General features: G+C 44.6%; 1 protein-coding gene across 1 annotated transcript in view; it reads right to left on the reverse strand.

Annotated features, from left to right (window-relative positions):
- Positions 1 to 773: 773 nt before the first annotated feature.
- Positions 774 to 19,628, reverse strand: part of GAL3ST1 (galactose-3-O-sulfotransferase 1) — a 152,243-nt gene continuing 133,388 nt past the window's right edge. Inside the window, exon 3 of the mRNA XM_040416709.1 lies at positions 774 to 2,257. Within this exon, the coding sequence (XP_040272643.1) occupies positions 1,102 to 2,257 (1,156 nt within the window). The 3' untranslated portion in view covers positions 774 to 1,101. The remainder of the gene's footprint in view (positions 2,258 to 19,628) is intronic.

Consider the following 19,628-nt stretch of genomic DNA (forward strand, 5'->3'; position numbering starts at 1 on the left):
TTTTTATAGATATATATATATTTTATATATATATTTTTGTATATTTGAATAATAAAATATGTACGTTATATATTATATTGCTGTGTACTCTTGTTTTGAGCTTGTAACACACAGCAATTGAATTGTTGGGAGCTAACGGTAATTTGATGTTTATACGTAGTAAAGGCAAACACCCCTGCGCCTATAGCTCTGACCCTATGGTCAGTCACCCTGTACAATGACCGTACAGGTATAGATCCCAGATAACTCTTACGACCCTGAAAGTTTTTCTTGGCTTATATAACTGCACAACAAGACAAACAATCTTTAGGTTTATTTAACAAAAAAAAGCTTACATAGAGCATAGTATGTACATCTGTCGTCCATATCGGTTTCAACCAATCAGAAAGTAACTATTCATTTTAGTCCAAGATATTATAATTATATTATCTAACTGGTTGCTTCAAGTGACTGCACATTTATGCCATTTGCAGCTCTGTATAAACACACATATAAATACACACCTAAAACACTGTGATCTCAAAATGCAATTGTAAAATGAGGTCTATTGCTAATCTTTATTGTGCTGAAAGATCGAGACATCCCTAATGGATAGAGTCATCTTGCTGAGCTTCTATATGATAATAAAACTGAACAATTCCAAAAGGACTACAAAAAAACATTAGTTTAAAGCATACACAATTAGTCCTGGAGCTGGGGCTTCATACATGACCATAAAGATACATTATCCACCCCTGTCGTCCCAAAGTGAGAGCAATTCTAATGGTTTTTTGATTTTTATAAAGACTATATTCATAAAATCCTCCCAGCTGTCCATCTGACGTGACTGAGTCAGAGCCATGAATTGAAACCAGTGCACTTTCACTGGTACAAAGACACCCTGTTCAGAAGCTATTTTACGCAGTTAAAATACCATGCCTAAAATACAGATTCTAGACAAATACATGAACGGTTATAACGTAACATCATCACAAAGCGTTGACTCTTTATAGCATCCTGCTGTTATCTCAGCTTGCTTTTATTGCCTCTTGGTCAACTCAAATACTGCATGTAGGTCCCAGCATATTTGAAGCACATAATAATTTCTTCTCTATCCACCAGTCACCAGTTCAGCAGGGCTCTAATTTTACTCCATAGTCGTGTGACCCACAGGTCTGCCCCCAGCCGGCTCATGTACTGTAATTCAGGAGTCAGCATATTCCTACACAGCTGTCTGTGTTTGGGTGAAATGTTTTTTCGGAGGTTATATCCTTGGATAGATATTTTCCCCAAAGGTTGCCACGGCTGAAGGCCAGATTCCTGTATCTTGCTGGCATCTACTGGGCCACCTCCTGCAATGCACTCTTGTTTAAGTTCTTCATTTCGCCTCCTTAATTCTAGGACATCCATTTTCATCCTCTCCACTCCATACTTCTCTACCTTTTTCCAGAATGTTGCATTGAAATGTTGGTAGATAAGTGTGTCTAGTGCATTCCATTCCTGAGCTAGTCGGTATATCTCTGGGCTTAAACGTGAGCCAGTAGAGTCTTTTCGGGCATTAAGTTTAAAGTAAAGAATGTCATCCATGTTCCAACACATCAAGTCACGCAAGAGCAGCAAAGACTCATCAAAATACTCTAACAGCATAACCAAATGAAAGCGACTATCAAGTTGCTTAAGTAAATTTGATACTGCAGAGTCTTCAATATCCATTTCATTGTCATAGCCAAGGTCAAATGTCAGCAAGTTATGCAGGTAGTGAGCATTGAATCCATTTGAGTCATAGTAGTTCCTTGGGTTGAGCAAGAAGGTGTCCATCTTCTGCTCACTTGTAGCACCTGATAACTTCCAAGTTAAGGGTACAATACGTGCAAAGTACTGAAATGAAGATTCAAAAAGAAGAGCTGGATTTCTCAGCACAGTGACAAACACTGTATGTGGGGGTATTAGCAGGTTTACCTCTGAATGGTGGTATCGCAGGTGATTGCAAATTATATTATAACATAAGCCAGGATGGTATCCCTCAACTTGCCATCGCTGGAAATAGCTAGGGTAGTCAAAATCATTGCGTCCACGAGGGAAGGCAAACCGGAGACGATGCTTCTCTCCATAACGGAACAAGATGTTAAGGATTGTGCTACTGCCTGTCTTGTGAGTTTTAAGAAACATAAGGTTATGGCGTGGGAGGCAGTTCAATTCAGAATTTAAAGAGAAATTGGATCCAGGTAAAGTGGATTCATGAAGTGAAGATGAGTGACACTGGAAGGATGTAGGGTTTCTGAAAGAAAAAAAAGTAATCAATATAATGGAATAACAGACATTTACATTTTACAAATTATGGGGCACATTTATTAAGACAGGCGTTTTAGACACTGGTGTCGGCCTCTACATATCTTCAGAGTATCCACCGCCGATTCTAATGTAAGATGCTATATAAAAGGTAAGAACACTGATGCAGAAAGACCAACTCATTATCAGATATTCTGTCCAGTTCTTTTTATCAGACAGACTATGTGTGAACTCATCATTACTGTGCAGCAGATTGTACTGTCTAAACAGGGATCTGCTGCCCAGGAACGATGATTTCCAAGAGGGACAACTGATCACTGTAACGACTGCTTATCCCCATACAGAGGAGATATGGGGATAAATGTAGATTCATCTCTGCTGGGCAATCAGGAAATTACCAGGAACATTTAATTTCTTCCTAATAATCAGCTTGATTACGGTCCGTGTAAAACAGGGGTGCACAAGCTTTTCTAGCTGGGGCCACACTGTCAGAATGAACCAATCCCAAGGGCCGAAAGTAAAACTTAAAAGCTTATTACCAACTGAAATACTGTATTTATGGCATATCGAACATACAGTATATATCATAAATGTCAGGACTCCCATCTAATGGGCGAATACATGAAAAATACATGTGAGCACCGACAAGACATAGACATACATGTATGTTACCAGATGGTAACCGAATGATATTGAGGGCTGCATGTGGCTCCCGGGCTGCAGATTGTGCACCCCTGGTGTTATAGGACCTTTAGGAGAGATTTTACAAATGCCTTTTGAAAAGAACACAGAGATATTTGTCACGGTCTCTGTTGTGTGCGCCTTGACACGGTTGCCGTACATGCTGTTGCCTGCGGCAACGTGTTGTTGCGGCATATAGGTGGCTCCTCCTTTCCCCAGGGTCCTTCCCTGTCTGGTGCCGGAGGGGTTAATTATCTGGCTGGTGTGGATTTGGGTGTGCCTTCAGTGTGGCCTCTTGGCTCTTTATATGTTGTGTTGTGAGCTTGAGGTCAGTTGCCTTCAGCCTTTGTGTTAGCTGAAGTTTCGCTCCTTTCCTGGATATACCATCTGTCCAGTGGGAGGGTCTCCTAGCTAGACATCAATGTCACCTTGATGTCTCCCCTATGTCTTTTCCTTCCCTTGTATCTATGTTTGGTGTGGGTTATGTGCGGGGTCTGTTGTATGTCTAGCTGTCGTTACATGTCTGCCATGTGGTGTCTGTCTTCCAGAATGTTTGCTAGACACATAAGCTCTGGAAGGGGGTGTCAGGGTTCCCCGGAGGGGGAATCACTAGTTGGTGAGCAGCTCTGCCTGGGGCCGCCATGCTTTCTGTCTGCATGGGGGTCCAGTTGTCGTTGTGGCTGCGGCAGGTAAGTGCGTGTTGTTTCTGGGCTCTTACCTGCCGTTTCAGTGGCTGTTCACTGGCTGTCCTTTCCTTGCAGCTAGGCCGTTGGAGACTCCTGTTCATCTGTGTCTGGATGAACAGGTCGTCTCCTGCTCCTAACCTTATTTCAGGGATCTTCAGGGCGACTCAGGGTCTGAGGTTCCTGTGTATGAGCCCACCTACCATCTGGGTCTGCTCATACAGTTAGGAGTCAGGACCATGATTAGGGCGGCTTTAGGAGGTGACCTTCTCCCTTTTCCTGGTTTTCAGGCATAGCTGCTTCCCCGTTTTCCTACACTATTTGGTGGGGAGTTTTCCCCCACTTCTCACTGTGACAATATTAGAGTAAATTAGTATTATCAATGTCCCAAGGCTGCAGCAAATTATCTACACTGTATGGTTCACCATAGTCATGGGTTTAAAGTCACCTTTTTAGAACTTTAGATCAGTAAAATTATTTATACCTCATTAGGCCTGATACCTGCAGACAAAGTAAGTAGAATCCAGATGGCACTGAATCCATGTTCACACATGTGCCTCAGAACTGCACAACAACCCCAAGGAAAGAGTTGATCCATAAAATTTTGCAGTAAGCTTGTGTTTTATTAAATTGCACATAGAACTGATTCCATGGAAAGCTGTGATCATAGTAGCACATATAAAAACTATGACAATGTTTGTACGCATATTTACATGTATTTTCAGTTGAAAAATATTAATGATATTTGTACATTCATGTTACACTCGAAAGTTAATATGTAAAAATAGCATTAGATGCCAGTCGTAATACCCTTTGTGCTGGGGTAAGCTTACGCTTCTATTTTCAGTAATTCCTTTTAAGTTAATGGAGAGAATTGCCTATGTATGAAAACCTCTCCATTCACAGCAGTCACAAGATGGGCATGAGGGGACCCAGATCTATTGGATATTTGTGGCATATATGACTCTTTTCTCTGTGTCCCCCACAGGACTGGATTAAGCATTGAGAAGGTCCCTGGGTAAAGATCTGATGGGGACCCCCATTATTTTATTCTTTTTAAACGTAACCATAGCTGCCATAGTGCCAGTGGCGTACATACAGGGGTCGCACTTGCGACCGGGCCCGGCACTCCAGGGGGCCCGGCCGCCTGTGGACCCGCCCTGCAGTAGTGCTGTGCCTGTATAACCCGGGCAGCCGGCCCGGGGTCCGCCCCCCAGTGTTGACTTTCCTTGTTGCCAGCCCTACCCTCCCTTGAGTCTCTTCCCCCTGAGTCTCCTCCCCAGCCACCTGTGGACCCGCCCTGCAGTAGTGCTGTGCCTGTATAACCCGGGCGGCAGGCCCGGGGCCCGCCCCCCAGTGTTAAGTTTCCTTGCTGCCAGCCCTACCCTCCCTTGAGTCTCCTCCCCCTGAGTCTCCTCCCCGGACGGCGGTGCAGCTTGCCGGACATGACGTTGAGATGCAGGGACAGGGAGAAGGCGCCGGAAAAGAAAGGGAGAGGGAGAGCGCTAAGTTACTACACTTCCTCAGGAGACAGGATATAGAGAAAAACACCAAAAGATGGAACCTGCCTGAGCCGCACTTCTCTAGTGTGAGAGTCTGCGTTCTAAAGTGGCTCTAGTGTGAGCCTCAGCAATAAGATAGCCGCGAAGCGGCCGCCAATATGCCACGATTTAAAGGGCAAACACCTCACCCAGCGGGCGTGCCTCCTCTCCCTCAGCCAACCAGGCGAGAGACAGCTCTGACATCGCCAATCAGCTGGAGAGCCAGGAGGAACGAGGGTACACCCCGGGAAAAGCACAGCCGCGCTGAAAATAATATGGGGAAATATTAACGGCGGTCCTTGACAGCTGGATATGTAAGTGAACCAGAGAGTGGCCGGGCGATCCAAGAAGATCCCTGGTGCAGACAAGTGATCACACATGACCACTGGTGAGGACAGACACCCTATAGAAAAAAACCATAGGGGTGTAATTACTGAAATAGGATGTGGACACCTATACTTATCAATGGAGGAGGGTGACAATTGAACAACAGGTGCGCAGCGGGTGTATGGCAACACATGTGCTACAATGCCGCATCACCTAAGAACAAGATGTATAAACAGGCAAAATCAAATGCATGCTTTTCTATGCATGTTTGTATTGCTTTGGTGATGCTTATGTTATTACTTGTCTTTTAAGTAAAGTTTTCTGTTCTTGCATATTAACCTCCTCAGGACCGCCGTACGCAGGATTGCGTCTTTGTGGCGGCCCTGCTCTTCTGGGTGGACGCGCCGGCGCGTCCTCTCGCGAGACGCGAGATTTCCTGTGAACGCGCGCACACAGGCGCGCGCGTTCACAGGAACGGAAGGTAAGAGAGTGGATCTCCAGCCTGCCAGCGGCGATTGTTCGCTGGCAGGCTGGAGATGTGATTTTTTTAACCCCTAACAGGTATATTAGACGCTGTTTTGATAACAGCGTCTAATATACCTGCTACCTGGTCCTCTGGTGGTCCCCTTTGTTTGGATCGACCACCAGAGGACACAGGTAGCTCAGTAATATGTTGCACCAAGCACCACTACACTACACCCCCCCCCTGTCACTTATTAACCCCTTGATCACCCTTGATCACCCCTGATCAGCCCATATAGACTCCCTGATCACCCCCCTGTCATTGATTACCCCCCTGTCATTGATCACCCCCCTGTAAAGCTCCATTCAGATGTCCGCATGATTTTTACGGATCCACTGATAGATGGATCGGATCCGCAAAACGCATACGGACGTCTGAATGGAGCCTTACAGGGGCGTGATCAATGACTGTGGTGATCACCCCATATAGACTCCCTGATCACCCCCCTGTCATTCATTACCCCCCTGTCATTGATCACACCCCTGTAAAGCTCCATTCAGATGTCCGCATGATTTTTACGGATCCACTGATAGATGGATCGGATCCGCAAAAAGCATAGGGACGTCTGAATAGAGCCTTACAGGGGCGTGATCAATGACTGTGGTGATCACCCCATATAGACTCCCTGATCACCCCCCTGTCATTGATTACCCCCCTGTCACTAATCACACCCCTGTAAAGCTCCATTCAGACGTCCGCATGATTTTTACGGATCCACTGATAGATGGATCGGATCCGCAAAACGCATATGGACGTCTGAATGGAGCCTTACAGGGGCGTGATCAATGACTGTGGTGATCACCCCATATAGACGCCCTGATCACCCCCCTGTCATTGATCACACCCCTGTAAAGCTCCATTCAGACGTCCGCATGATTTTTACGGATCAACTGATAGATGGATCGGATCCGCAAAACGCATACGGACGTCTGAATGGAGCCTTACAGGGGCGTGATCAATGACTGTGGTGATCACCCCATATAGACTCCCTCATCACCCCCCTGTCATTGATTACCCCCCTGTCATTGATCACACCCCTGTAAAGCTCCATTCAGATGTCCGCATGATTTTTACGGATCCACTGATAGATGGATCGGATCCGCAAAACACATACAGGCGTCTCCCTGGAGCCTTCCAGGGGGGGTGATCACCCCATATAGACTCCCTGATCACCCCCCTGTCATTGATCACCCCCCCTGTCATTGATCACCCCCCTGTCAGGCTGCATTCAGATGTCCGTATGATTTTTACGGATCCACGGATAGATAGATCGGATCCGCAAAACACATACGGACATCTGAATGGAGCCTTACAGGGGGGTGATCAATGACAGGGGGGTGATCACCCCATATAGACTCTCTGATCACCCCCCTGTCATTGATCACCCCCCTGTCATTGATCACCCCCCTGTAAGGCTCCATTCAGACATTTTTTTGGCCCAAGTTAGCGGAAATTATATATTTTTTTCTTACAAAGTCTCATATTCCACTAACTTGTGCCAAAAAATAAAATCTCACATGAACTCACCATACCCCTCACGGAATCCAAATGCGTAAATTTTTTTAGACATTTATATTCCAGACTTCTTCTCACGCTTTAGGGCCCCTAGAATGCCAGGGCAGTATAAATACCCCACATGTGACCCCATTTCGGAAAGAAGACACCCCAAGGTATTCCGTGAGGGGCATATTGAGTCCATGAAAGATTGAAATTTTTGTCCCAAGTTAGCGGAAAGGGAGACCTTGTGAGAAAAAAATAAATAAATTTTTTATGCTAACTTGTGCCAAAAAGAAAATTTTCTATGAACTCGCCATGCCCCTCATTGAATACCTTGGGGTGTCTTCTTTCCAAAATGGGGTCACATGTGGGGTATTTATACTGCCCTGGCATTCTAGGGGTCCTAAAGCATGAGAAGAAGTCTGGGATCCAAATATCAAAAAATACCCTCATAAAATGAATGTGGGCCCCTTTGCGCATCTAGGCTGCAAAAAAGTGTCACACATGTGGTATCGCCGTATTCAGGAGAAGTTGGGCAATGTGTTTTGGGGTGTCATTTTACATATACCCATGCTGGGTGAGATAAATATCTTGGTCAAATGCCAACTTTGTATAAAAAAATGGGAAAAGTTGTCTTTTGCCGAGATATTTCTTTCACCCAGCATGGGTATATGTAAAAAGACACCTCAAAACACATTCCCCAACTTCTCCTGAGTACGGCGATAACACATGTGTGACACTTTTTTGCAGCCTAGGTGGGCAAAGGGGCCCACATTCCAAAGAGCACCTTTAGGATTTCACAGGTCATTTACCTACTTACCACACATTAGGGCCCCTGGAAAATGCCAAGGCAGTATAACTACCCCACAAGTGACCCCATTTTGGAAAGAAGACACCCCAAGGTATTCCGTGAGGGGCATGGCGAGTTCCTAGAAATTTATATTTTTTGTCACAAGTTAGCGGAAAATGATGATTTTTTAATTTTTATTTTTTTCCCTTACAAAGTCTCATATTCCACTAACTTTTGACAAAAAATAAAAACTTCCATGAACTCACTATGCCCATCACAAAATACCTTGGGGTGTCTTCTTTCCAAAATGGGGTCACTTGTGGGGTAGTTATACTGTCCTGGCATTCTAGGGGCCCAAATGTGTGGTAAGGAGTTTGAAATCAAATTCTGTAAAAAATGACCAGTGAAATCCGAAAGGTGCTCTTTGGAATATGGGCCCCTTTGCCCACCTAGGCTGCAAAAAAGTGTCACACATCTGGTATCTCCGTATTCAGGAGAAGTTGGGGAATGTGTTTTGGGGTGTCATTTTACATATACCCATGCTGGGTGAAAGAAATATCTCGGCAAAAGACAACTTTTCCCATTTTTTTATACAAAGTTGGCATTTGGCCAAGATATTTCTCTCACCCAGCATGGGTATATGTAAAATGACACCCCAAAACACATTCCCCAACTTCTCCTAAATACGGAGATACCAGATGTGTGACACTTTTTTGCAGCCTAGGTGGGCAAAGGGGCCCATATTCCAAAGAGCACCTTTCGGATTTCACTGGTCATTTTTTACAGAATTTGATTTCAAACTCCTTACCACACATTTGGGCCCCTAGAATGCCAGGGCAGTATAACTACCCCACAAGTGACCCCATTTTGGAAAGAAGAGACCCCAAGGTATTCGCTGATGAGCATAGTGAGTTCATGGAAGTTTTTATTTTTTGTCACAAGTTAGTGGAATATGAGACTTTGTAAGAAAAAAAATAAAATAAAAAAAAATCATCATTTTCCGCTAACTTGTGACAAAAAATAAAAAGTTCTATGAACTCACTATGCCCATCAGCGAATACCTTAGGGTGTCTACTTTCCGAAATGGGGTCATTTGTGGGGTGTTTGTACTGTCTGGGCATTGTAGAACCTCAGGAAACATGACAGGTGCTCAGAAAGTCAGAGCTGCTTTAAAAAGCGGAAATTCACATTTTTGTACCATAGTTTGTAAACGCTATAACTTTTACCCAAACCATTTTTTTACCCAAACATTTTTTTTTTTATCAAAGACATGTAGAACAATAAATTTAGAGCAAAATTTATATATGGATGTCGTTTTTTTTTGCAAAATTTTACAACTGAAAGTGAAAAATGTCATTTTTTTGCAAAAAAATCGTAAAATTTTGATTAATAACAAAAAAAGTAAAAATGTCAGCAGCAATGAAATACCACCAAATGAAAGCTCTATTAGTGAGAAGAAAAGGAGGTAAAATTCATTTGGGTGGTAAGTTGCATGACCGAGCAATAAACGGTAAAAGTAGTGTAGGTCAGAAGTGTAAAAAGTGGCCTGGTCTTTCAGGGTGTTTAAGCACTGGGGGCTGAGGTGGTTAAGCTGGTGTCAGTGTCGCTTTCCTTGTCTGTGACTTCTCTGTATTCTGGGGAGCCCACCCCGGTACACGGCTTACATATCTCTACTGTCTTTGTTTGTTGTTTTTGAAAAAAAATATTATCTTTTTGTGTCATTTTCTGAACGCCTTATTTTTTTATTTTCCTGCCGATTGTCTTGTGCAGGGACTCGTTTTTTGCAGAAAGAGTTGATGTTTTTAGTGGTACCATTTTTGGGTATATATGATTTTTTGATCATTTATTATTACACTTTATGGGGCAAGGTGACCAAAAAATTGGTTGTTTTGGAACAGTTTTTATTTATTTATTTTTACAGCGTTCACCTGAAGGGTTAGGTCCTGTGACATTTTTATAGAGCAGATCATTTTCTTATGGCGGGATGAGGTGACGGTTTTATTGGTACTATTTTGTAGTACATACGCCTTTTTGATCGCTTGGTGTTGCACTTTTTTTTATGTAGGGTGCCAAAAATGGCTTTGACAAAGTTTTAATTTTTTATTTTTATGGTGTTTATCGGACAGCGTGGATCATGTGATATATTTATAGAGCCGGTCGTTACGGATTCGGTGATACCTAATATGTGTAGTTTATTATTATTTTTTCCATTTTTTAATCTCTTATAAATGAGCAGATATAGGAAAAGGCAATTAATTTTATTTTAAATTTACATTTTTATTTATTTATTTTTTGTACTTTTTCTATTTTCACACTTTTTTATCAAGTCCCACTTGGATCTTGAAGATCCAGTGGGGTTGATGGCTGTACTATACTCTTGCATTGCAAAGTATAATACTATCAGTTTTACACTGATAGATGGCAACACTGGACGCCATGGCAACCATAGGGCGCTGCCATCGCAGTGCGGCAGCCCGATAGTGGAGAGAGGGAGCCCCCTCCCTCTGTTAACCCCTTGGATGCCGCGGCATCAAAGGGGTTACAGCAGAGTGTCAGCATACAGCTGACACTCGCTGCTGATGGCAGTGGCTCAGGAACGGAGCTGCCGCCATCACAAAAAGTAGGGGGACCCACCAGGGGAAGGGGGGAGGGGGTCGAAATGAGGGCAGGGCCAGCACAGATGGGGGAAGACATCAAGGGGCAGACAGGCCACAGGAAGACATCAGGGGGCACAGATCGGGGTACACATATTGGGGGAACACAGCAGCCAGTGCCTGATTTCAGGCTCTGAACTGCAGAGTACAGATCAGAGCCTGAAACCGGCATTTTAACATTGCCGCAATCTGATTGGTTAGTCTGCACAGACTAACCAATCTGAGCGACTCCCGGCAAGGGACCATTCTGATTGGTCCCTTGCCAGTATTACTGGACTGTACACTGTCCGTGACAGCAGCAGTCCAGGGGCTGAAGCTTTAATCCAAGCGTTTTGCAGCGCTTGGATTAAAGAGCTGCCATGACGTTTATACACGCGCTAGCTGCACGGGGTATGTGCAGGTAGCACGTATATAGCCGTATAGCAGTCAGGAAGGGGATAATGCTGTGTTAGTCAGTACAAAGTCTAGTGTAAATGCTGCACCAATCAGTCCATAGTCTAGTGCAGTGGTGCCCAACCATTTTTCGTCTGAGGGCCGCACTAGACTTGGTATAAATTTTGCGGGCCGGAACCAGGTAGCTTTGCCAGAAAGAAATGCAAACGCTGTGAAGGGGCATGTGTGAGCATTACGTCTGTGAAGAGGGCACATATCTGGCATAACTACTGTGAGGGGGGACATATCTGGGCATAACTACTGTGAGGAGGGCACATATCAGGGTATAACTACTGTGAGGAGGGCACATAGGGTATAACTACTGTGAGCTGTGAGGAGGGCACATATCCGTGCATAACTACTGTGAGGGGGCACTAGTGAGCATAACTACTGTGAAGAGGGCGCATATCTGGCATTACTGTGAGAGGGCACATATCTGGGCATAACTACTGTGAGGGGGCACATATCTTGGCATAACTACTGTGAGGGGGCACATATCTGGGCATAACTACTGTGAGGGGGCATGTGTGAGCATTACGTCTGTGAGAGGGCACATATCTGGGCATAACTACTGTGAGGGGGCACATATCTTGGCATAACTACTGTGAGGGGGCACATATCTGGGCATAACTACTGTGAGGGGGCATGTGTGAGCATTACGTCTGTGAAGAGGGCACATATCTTGGCATTATTACTGTGAGGGGGCACATATCTGGGCATAACTACTGTGAGGGGGCATGTGTGAGCATTAAGTCTGTGAAGAGGGCACATATCTTGGAATTATTACTGTGAGGGGGCATGTGATGTATACATGTGTGTAATGTATGTAGTGCAGTATGTGATTATCACACACTGCACTACATACATTACACACATGTATACATCACATACTGCGCTGTCACCTTCTTCTGCAGGTCTACCTTGATGTCTGGTCTTTAGGCTTCAGTCAGATCCTCCACCGCCATGCTTGCGCCGTGTGCCCGACACCACCAGGAGCTGGCCCCTCCTCCTTTCATTTCCCGCCGGCTTCTCCTACAGCAGGGCGCTCTATCTCTCCAGTGTCCGCCCAATCTTAACAATCAGGGGCGTAGCTAGAAATGACTGGGCCCCATGGCAAAAAAATGTATGGTCCCCCCCCTCCCGGATCTCCCACCCCCACATACCTATCGGACCTCCCACCCCTTCCAGAGCTCCCACCCAAACACCCCTCCAGGACCTCACACCCCAACATTCCCACAGCCCTCCCTAGATCCCCCGTCAGTGTCGTCCATAGATATCCCCCGTCAGTGTCGTCCACAGATATCCCCACTTCAGTGCCGTCCACAGATATCCCCCTTCAGTGCCGTCCACAGATATCCCCCCATCAGTGCCGTCCACAGATATCCCCCCATCAGTGCCGTCCACAGATATCCCTCCTTCAGTGCCGTCCACAGATATCCCCCTTCAGTGCCGTAATCTCGCACAGGCGCACTGGCAGAGGCCAGGAAGACGCTGCATGCGCACTTCGATGCCTCTGCCAGTGTGCCTGTGCGAGATTACGGCGCTTCTCTTCAATTTCACAGAGGCAAGTGCAGTGAATAAATTAGCTAGGAGGCGGCGCTGGGCGGGGAGATTGCAGGCACAGGCAGCATCACGCGGGCCGCATGACACGGCTTCGCGGGCCGCTTTTGGCCCGTGGGCCGTAGGTTGGGCATCACTGGTCTAGTGTCACTGCTGCTCCGGTCAGTCCAAAGTCTAGTGTAAATGCTGCACCAGTCAGTCTACAGTCTAGTGTAAATGTTGTGCAAGTCAGTTCACAGTGTAGTGTAAATGCTGCACCAGTCAGTTCACAGTCTAATATAAATGCTGCACTAGTCAGTCTGGCACAGCATTTACACTAGACTGTAGACTGACTAGCGCAGCATTTACATTAGACTGTAGTCAGTCCACAGTCTATTGTAAATGTTGTGCCAGTCAGTTTACAATGTAGTGTAAATGCTGCTCCAGTCAGTCCATAGTCTAATGTAAATGCTGCTCCAGTCAGTCCACAGTCTATTGTAAATGTTGTGCCAGTCAGTTCACAGTCTAATGCAAGTGCTGCCACCAGTCAGTCCACAGTCTAGTGTAAATGTTGCGCCAGTCAGTCCATAGTCTAGTGTAAATGCTGCGCTAGTCAGTCTACATTCTAGTGTAAATGTTGTGCCAGTCAGTCCGCAGTCTAGTATAAATGTAGTGCCAGTCAGTCCACAGTCTAGTGTAAATGCTGAACCAGTCAGTCCATAGTCTAATGTAAATGCTGCACCAGTCAGTCCACAGTCTAGTGTAAATGCTGCACCAGTCACTCCATAGTCTAATGCAAGTGCTGCCACCAGTCAGTCCACAGTCTAGTGTAAATGTTGTGTCAGTCAGTTTACAAGCTAATGTAAATGCTCTGCCAGTCAGTCCAGTCTAAAGTAAACACTGCTACCACTCAGTCCAGTCTAGTGTAAATGTTGCCACCAGTCAGTCAACAGTCTAGTGTAAACACTGCCACCAGGTAGTCCACAGACTAGTGTAAATGCTGCCATTGGTCAGTCCATAATGTAGTGTAAATGTTATCGCTTGAGAGCCCACAGTCTAGCGTCACTGCTGCTGTCAGTCAGTCTACAGCCTCATGTAAATGCTTATTAAGTCACTATTTGGCAGAATTCTGTAGGGGTAGTTGGGCCCAAAGTGACAGGTCTGTAGGGGCGTGGGGGGGGGGGGTACAAGGGGTACAAAAAGCGATGGGTGAGAGAGGCAGTGCAGGGGAGTGAGATTAGTTGGCAAAGACTATTTGGGGAATGTCATGATGTGGCAGTACTCTGTGACAAGCACAGGTAGGACAAAAACAGCCAGATCTCGGATGTGGCATAGAAAGGGCAGTGAGAGACATAACCTGCCAGGGGCTCTGTGGGGGGTGGAGGGGCAAAGTGAAGTAACCACTTGGTAGTGAATGGCAAAGTACCTACCTGCCACAGTGACTCAAACAGCCACTGACCTGTAAAGTTTCCTAATTATAGCAGCCACTTCACCTGGTTGAGGAAGGAATGCAGGAAGACTTCCCTTGTTCATCTTCCTCTTTTTTATCTTCACTTTCTAGCAGCAGGGAGTAGTGGTACTGCCAGTCCACCAAATTTAACACACCTGCTCACCATTCACACCTAAGACCTTGTAACACTAAGGTGACACCGGGAGGGAAAATGGCTAATTGGGCACAATTCAACCATTTTCACTTAGGGGTGTACTCACTTTTGTTGCCAGCGGTTTCGACATTAATGGCTGCATGTTGAGTTATTTAGAGGGCACACCAAATTTACACTCTTATACGAGCTGTACACTGACTACTTTACTACTTTGTCATATCTTCAGTGTTGGCCCATGAAAAGATATAGTAACATACAGTTGCAAGAAAAAGTATGTGAACCCTTTGGAATGATATGGATTTCTGCACAAATTGGTCATAAAATGTGATCTGATCTTCATCTAAGTCACAACCATAGACAATCACAGTCTGCTTAAACTAATAACGCACAAAGAATTAAATGTTACCATGTTTTTATTGAACGCACCATGTAAGGATTCACAGTGCAGGTGGAAAAAGTATGTGAACCCCTAGACTAATGACATCTCCAAGAGCTAATTGGAGTGAGGTGTCAGCCAACTGGAGTCCAATCAATGAGATGAGATTGGAGGTGTTGGTTACAGCTGCCCTGCCCTATAAAAAAAACACACCAGTTCTGGGTTTGCTTTTCACAAGAAGCATTGCCTGATGTGAATGATGCCTCGCACAAAAGAGCTCTCAGAAGACCTACGATTAAGAATTGTTGACTTGCATAAAGCTGGAAAGGGTTATAAAAGTATCTCCAAAAGCCTTGCTGTTCATCAGTCCACGGTAAGACAAATTGTCTATAAATGGAGAAAGTTCAGCACTACTGCTACTCTCCCTTAGAGTGGCCGTCCTGTAAAGATGACTGCAAGAGCACAGCGCAGACTGCTCAATGAAGTGAAGAAGAATCCTAGAGTGTCAGCTAAAGACTTACAAAAGTCTCTGGCATATGCTAACATCCCTGTTAGCGAATCTACGATACGTAAAACACTAAACAAGAATGGATTTCATGGAAGGATACCACAGAGGATGCCACTGCTGTCCAAAAAAAACATTGCTGCACGTTTACAGTTTGCACAAAAGCACCTGGATGTTCCACAGCAGTTCTGGCAAAATATTCTGTGGACAGATGAAACCAAAGTTGAGTTGTTTGGAAGAAACACACAACACTATGTGTGGAGAAAAAGAGGCACAGCACACCAACACTAAAACTTCATCTCAACTGTGAAGTATGGTGGTGGGGGCATCATGGTTTGCGGCTGGTTTGCTGGGTCAGGGCCTGGACGGGTTGCTATCATCGAAGGAAAAATGAATTCCCAAGTTTATCAAGACATTTTGCAGGAGAACTTAAGGCCATCTGTCCACCAGCTGAAGCTCAACAGAAGATGGGTGTTGCAACAGGACAACGACCCAAAGCATAGAAGTAAATCAACAACAGAAAGGCTTAAACAGAAGAAAATACGCCTTCTGGAGTGGCCCAGTCAGAGTCCTGACCTCAACCCGATTGAGATGCTGTGGCATGACCTCAAGAAAGCGATTCACATCAGACATCCCAAGAATATTGCTGAACTGAAACTGTTCTGTAAAGAGGAATGGTCAAGAATTACTCCTGGCCGTTGTGCACGTCTGATCTGCAACTACAGGAAACGTTTGGTTGAAGTTATTGCTGCCAAAGGAGGTTCAACCAGTTATTAAATCCAAGGTTTCACATACTTTTTCCACCTACACTGTGAATATTTACATGGTGTGTTCAATAGAAACATGGTAACATTTAATTATTTGTGTGTTATTAGTTTAAGCAGACTGTGATTGTCTATTGTTGTGACTTAGATGAAGATCAGATCACATTTTATGACCAATTTGTGCAGAAATCCATATAATTCCAAAGGGTTCACATACTTTTTCTTGTAACTATAGTAGTAACATAGTACATAAGGCCGAAAAAAGACATCTGTCCATCCAGTTCGGCCTGTCATCCTGCAAGTTGATCCAGAGGAAGGTAAAAAAACCCTGTGAGGTAGAAGCCAATTTTCCTCACTTTAGGGGAATAAAAAATTCCTTCCCGACTCCAATCAGGCAATCAGAATAACTCCCTGGATCAACGACCCCTCTCTAGTAGCTATAGCCTGTAATATTATTACGCTCCAGAAATACATCCAGGCCCCTCTTGAATTCCTTTATTGTACTCACCATCACCACCTCCTCAGGCAGAGAGTTCCATAGTCTCACTGCTCTTACCGTAAAGAATCCTTTTCTATGTTTGTGTACAAACCTACTTTCCTCCAGACGCAGAGGATGTCCCCTCGTCACAGTCACAGTCCTGGGGATAAATAGATGATGGGATAGATCTCTGTACTGACCCCTGATATATTTATACATATTAATTAGATCTCCCCTCAGTCGTCTTTTTTTCTAAAGTGAATAACCCTAATTTTGATAATCTTTCAGGGTACTGTAGTTGCCCCATTTCAGTTATTACTTTAGTTGCCCTCCTCTGGACCTTCTCCAGCTCTGCTATGTCTGCCTTGTTTACAGGAGCCCAGAACTGTACACAGTACTCCATGTGTGGTCTGACTAGCGATTTGTAAAGTGGTAGGACTATGTTCTTATCACGGGCATCTATGCCCCTTCTGATGCAACCCATTGTCTTATTGGCCTTGGCAGCAGCTGCCTGACACTGGTTTTTGCAGCTTAGTTTGCTGTTTATTAAAATTCCTAGATCCTTTTCCATGTCAGTGTTACCGAGTGTTTTATCATTTAGTATGTACGGGTGACTTGCATTATTCCTTCCCATGTGCATAACTTTACATTTGTCAGTGTTAAACCTCATCTGCCACTTATCTGCCCAAGCCTCCAATCTATCCAGATCCCTCTGTAGTAGTATTCTGTCCTCTTCAGTGTAAATTACTTTACACAGTTTAGTGTCATCTGCGAAAATTGATACTTTACTATGCAAGCCTTCTACAAGATCATTAATAAATATATTGAAGAGAATAGGGCCCAATACTGACCTCTGAGGTACCCCACTAGTGACAGTGACCCAATCTGAGTGTGTACCATTAATAACCACCCTCTGTTTTCTATCATTGAGCCAGTTACTTACCCACTTACAGACGTTTTCTCCCAGTCCGAGCATTCTCATTTTATATACTAACCTTTTATGTGGTACAGTGTCAAATGCTTTGGAGAAGTCCAGATACACGACATCCATTGATTCACCGCTGTCAAGTCTAGAACTTACCTCCTCATAGAAACTGATTAAATTAGTTTGACATGATCCCTCACGAAGCCATGCTGATATGGCGTTATTTGCTTATTTCCGTTAAGATGCTCTAACATAGCATCTCTCAGAAAACCTTCCAACAGTTTACCCAGAACAGATGTTAAACTTACCGGCCTATAGTTTCCAGGCTCTGTTTTTGGACCCTTTTTGAATATTGGCACCACATTTGCCATGCGCCAATCCTGTGGGACATTCCCTGTCAGTATAGAATCTGCAAATATCAGAAATAAGGGTCTGGCTATAACATTACTTAATTCCCTTAGGATACGGGGGTGTATGCCATCCGATCCTGGCGATTTGTCTATTTTAATCTTTTTAAGTCGCTGATGTACTTCTTCCTGGGTCAGACAGGACACTTTTAATGGGGAATTTATTTCAACATTCAGCATTTCATCTGACAGTTTATTTTCCTCAGTGAATACATTTGAGAGAAAAAATATTTAACAGCTTTGCTTTCTCCTCGTCGCTCTCTGCGACTCCTCCCTCATTACTCTTTAAAGGGCAGACACCTTCAGATTTATACTTTTTAACATTTATATAATTGAAGAACATTTTAGGGTTAGTTTTACTCTCTTTGGCAATTAATCTCTCGGTCTCTAGTTTGGCCGCTTTTATTTGTTTTTTACATGTTCTATTTTTTTCCTTATAGTTTTTCAGTGCTTCCGTGCTACCCTCCTGTTTTAGTGTTTTATATGCTTTCTTTTTGTCATTTATTGCTTTCTTTACAGTTCTGTTTATCCACATTGGTTTCTTTTTGTTCCTTAACCTTTTATTCCCATACGGTATGTACCTCTCACAATGAGATTTTAGGATGCTTTTAAAGATATCCCATTTTGTGGCTGTATTTTTATTTGTGAGGACTTTATCCCATTTAGTTAGGCCTATGGCCTCTCTTAGTTGGCTAAATTTAGCTTTTTTGAAGTTTGGTATTTTTGTTCCTCCCTGTAGAAACGCTCTTTTGAATGATAATTGGAAGGTTATTACTTTTTGGTCACTATTTCCCAGGTGTCCCCCAACCTGCACGTCTGTTGTTCTGTCAGGTCTATTGGTTAATACTAAAGTCCAGTATGGCCGTCCCTCTAGTCGGGTCCTGAACCAGTTGGGAGAGGTAATTGTCTTTGGTTATTGCAAAGAACCTGTTCCCTTACGTCCTCAACAGCAGCACAGATGGGGTTAACTGCCCCTGTGGACTGGTAGGACCGGCGGAATTTTAATGAGCCCAAGAACCAATAAACGATCTTCAGCTCCCTGAAAGGGAGGAGATCACCCCCCAGCCCACCGTGTTTTTTTCTGTCCTCTGGACAGGTGGACTGGCGTGTCGCTCCCTCTCTGGGAGCTGAAGATTGCTTAGGGGTTCTTTTCCCCTCCTTAAGCTTAGCTCGCTTTCTATGGATCTCAGTGCCTTTATTTTAGGCCTGATCATGGCGATTTCGGTCTGGGGTACCGTCGGGGAGGGGGGCGTCCCCTCCCCTCTTCTCTCATCATCTGTAGACTGTGCTCCGTCCCTCCGTTACCGCATGTGTGCGGCGCTATGGGCACCGCCATTTTCCGGAAGTGACGCGCCCTAGGTGCGCTACGTCACTTCCGGTTTTCCGAAGCATTGCGGTGATGTATAAAACTCACCTTTCTTTTAAACTGGCTCCCTAGAAGGACATCCTGGACTTAGGATTAGTCTGGGGAGACAATTTTCGTATAGGTAGAGCCAGTATAGGCTCTGGTTTTTCTACAAGAGAAAAAAAAAAAAAAAAAAGGGAGTGGTGCTGATCTCGTTTCAGGAACCCGCCCATTGGGCGGGGCTTCCTCCTTTTAAGCGCCCAGAGCCCATCAGTCAGTGCTCTGGTTG

This window comes from Bufo bufo, chromosome 2 (assembly GCF_905171765.1).
Source record: "Bufo bufo chromosome 2, aBufBuf1.1, whole genome shotgun sequence".
NCBI lineage: Eukaryota > Metazoa > Chordata > Amphibia > Anura > Bufonidae > Bufo > Bufo bufo.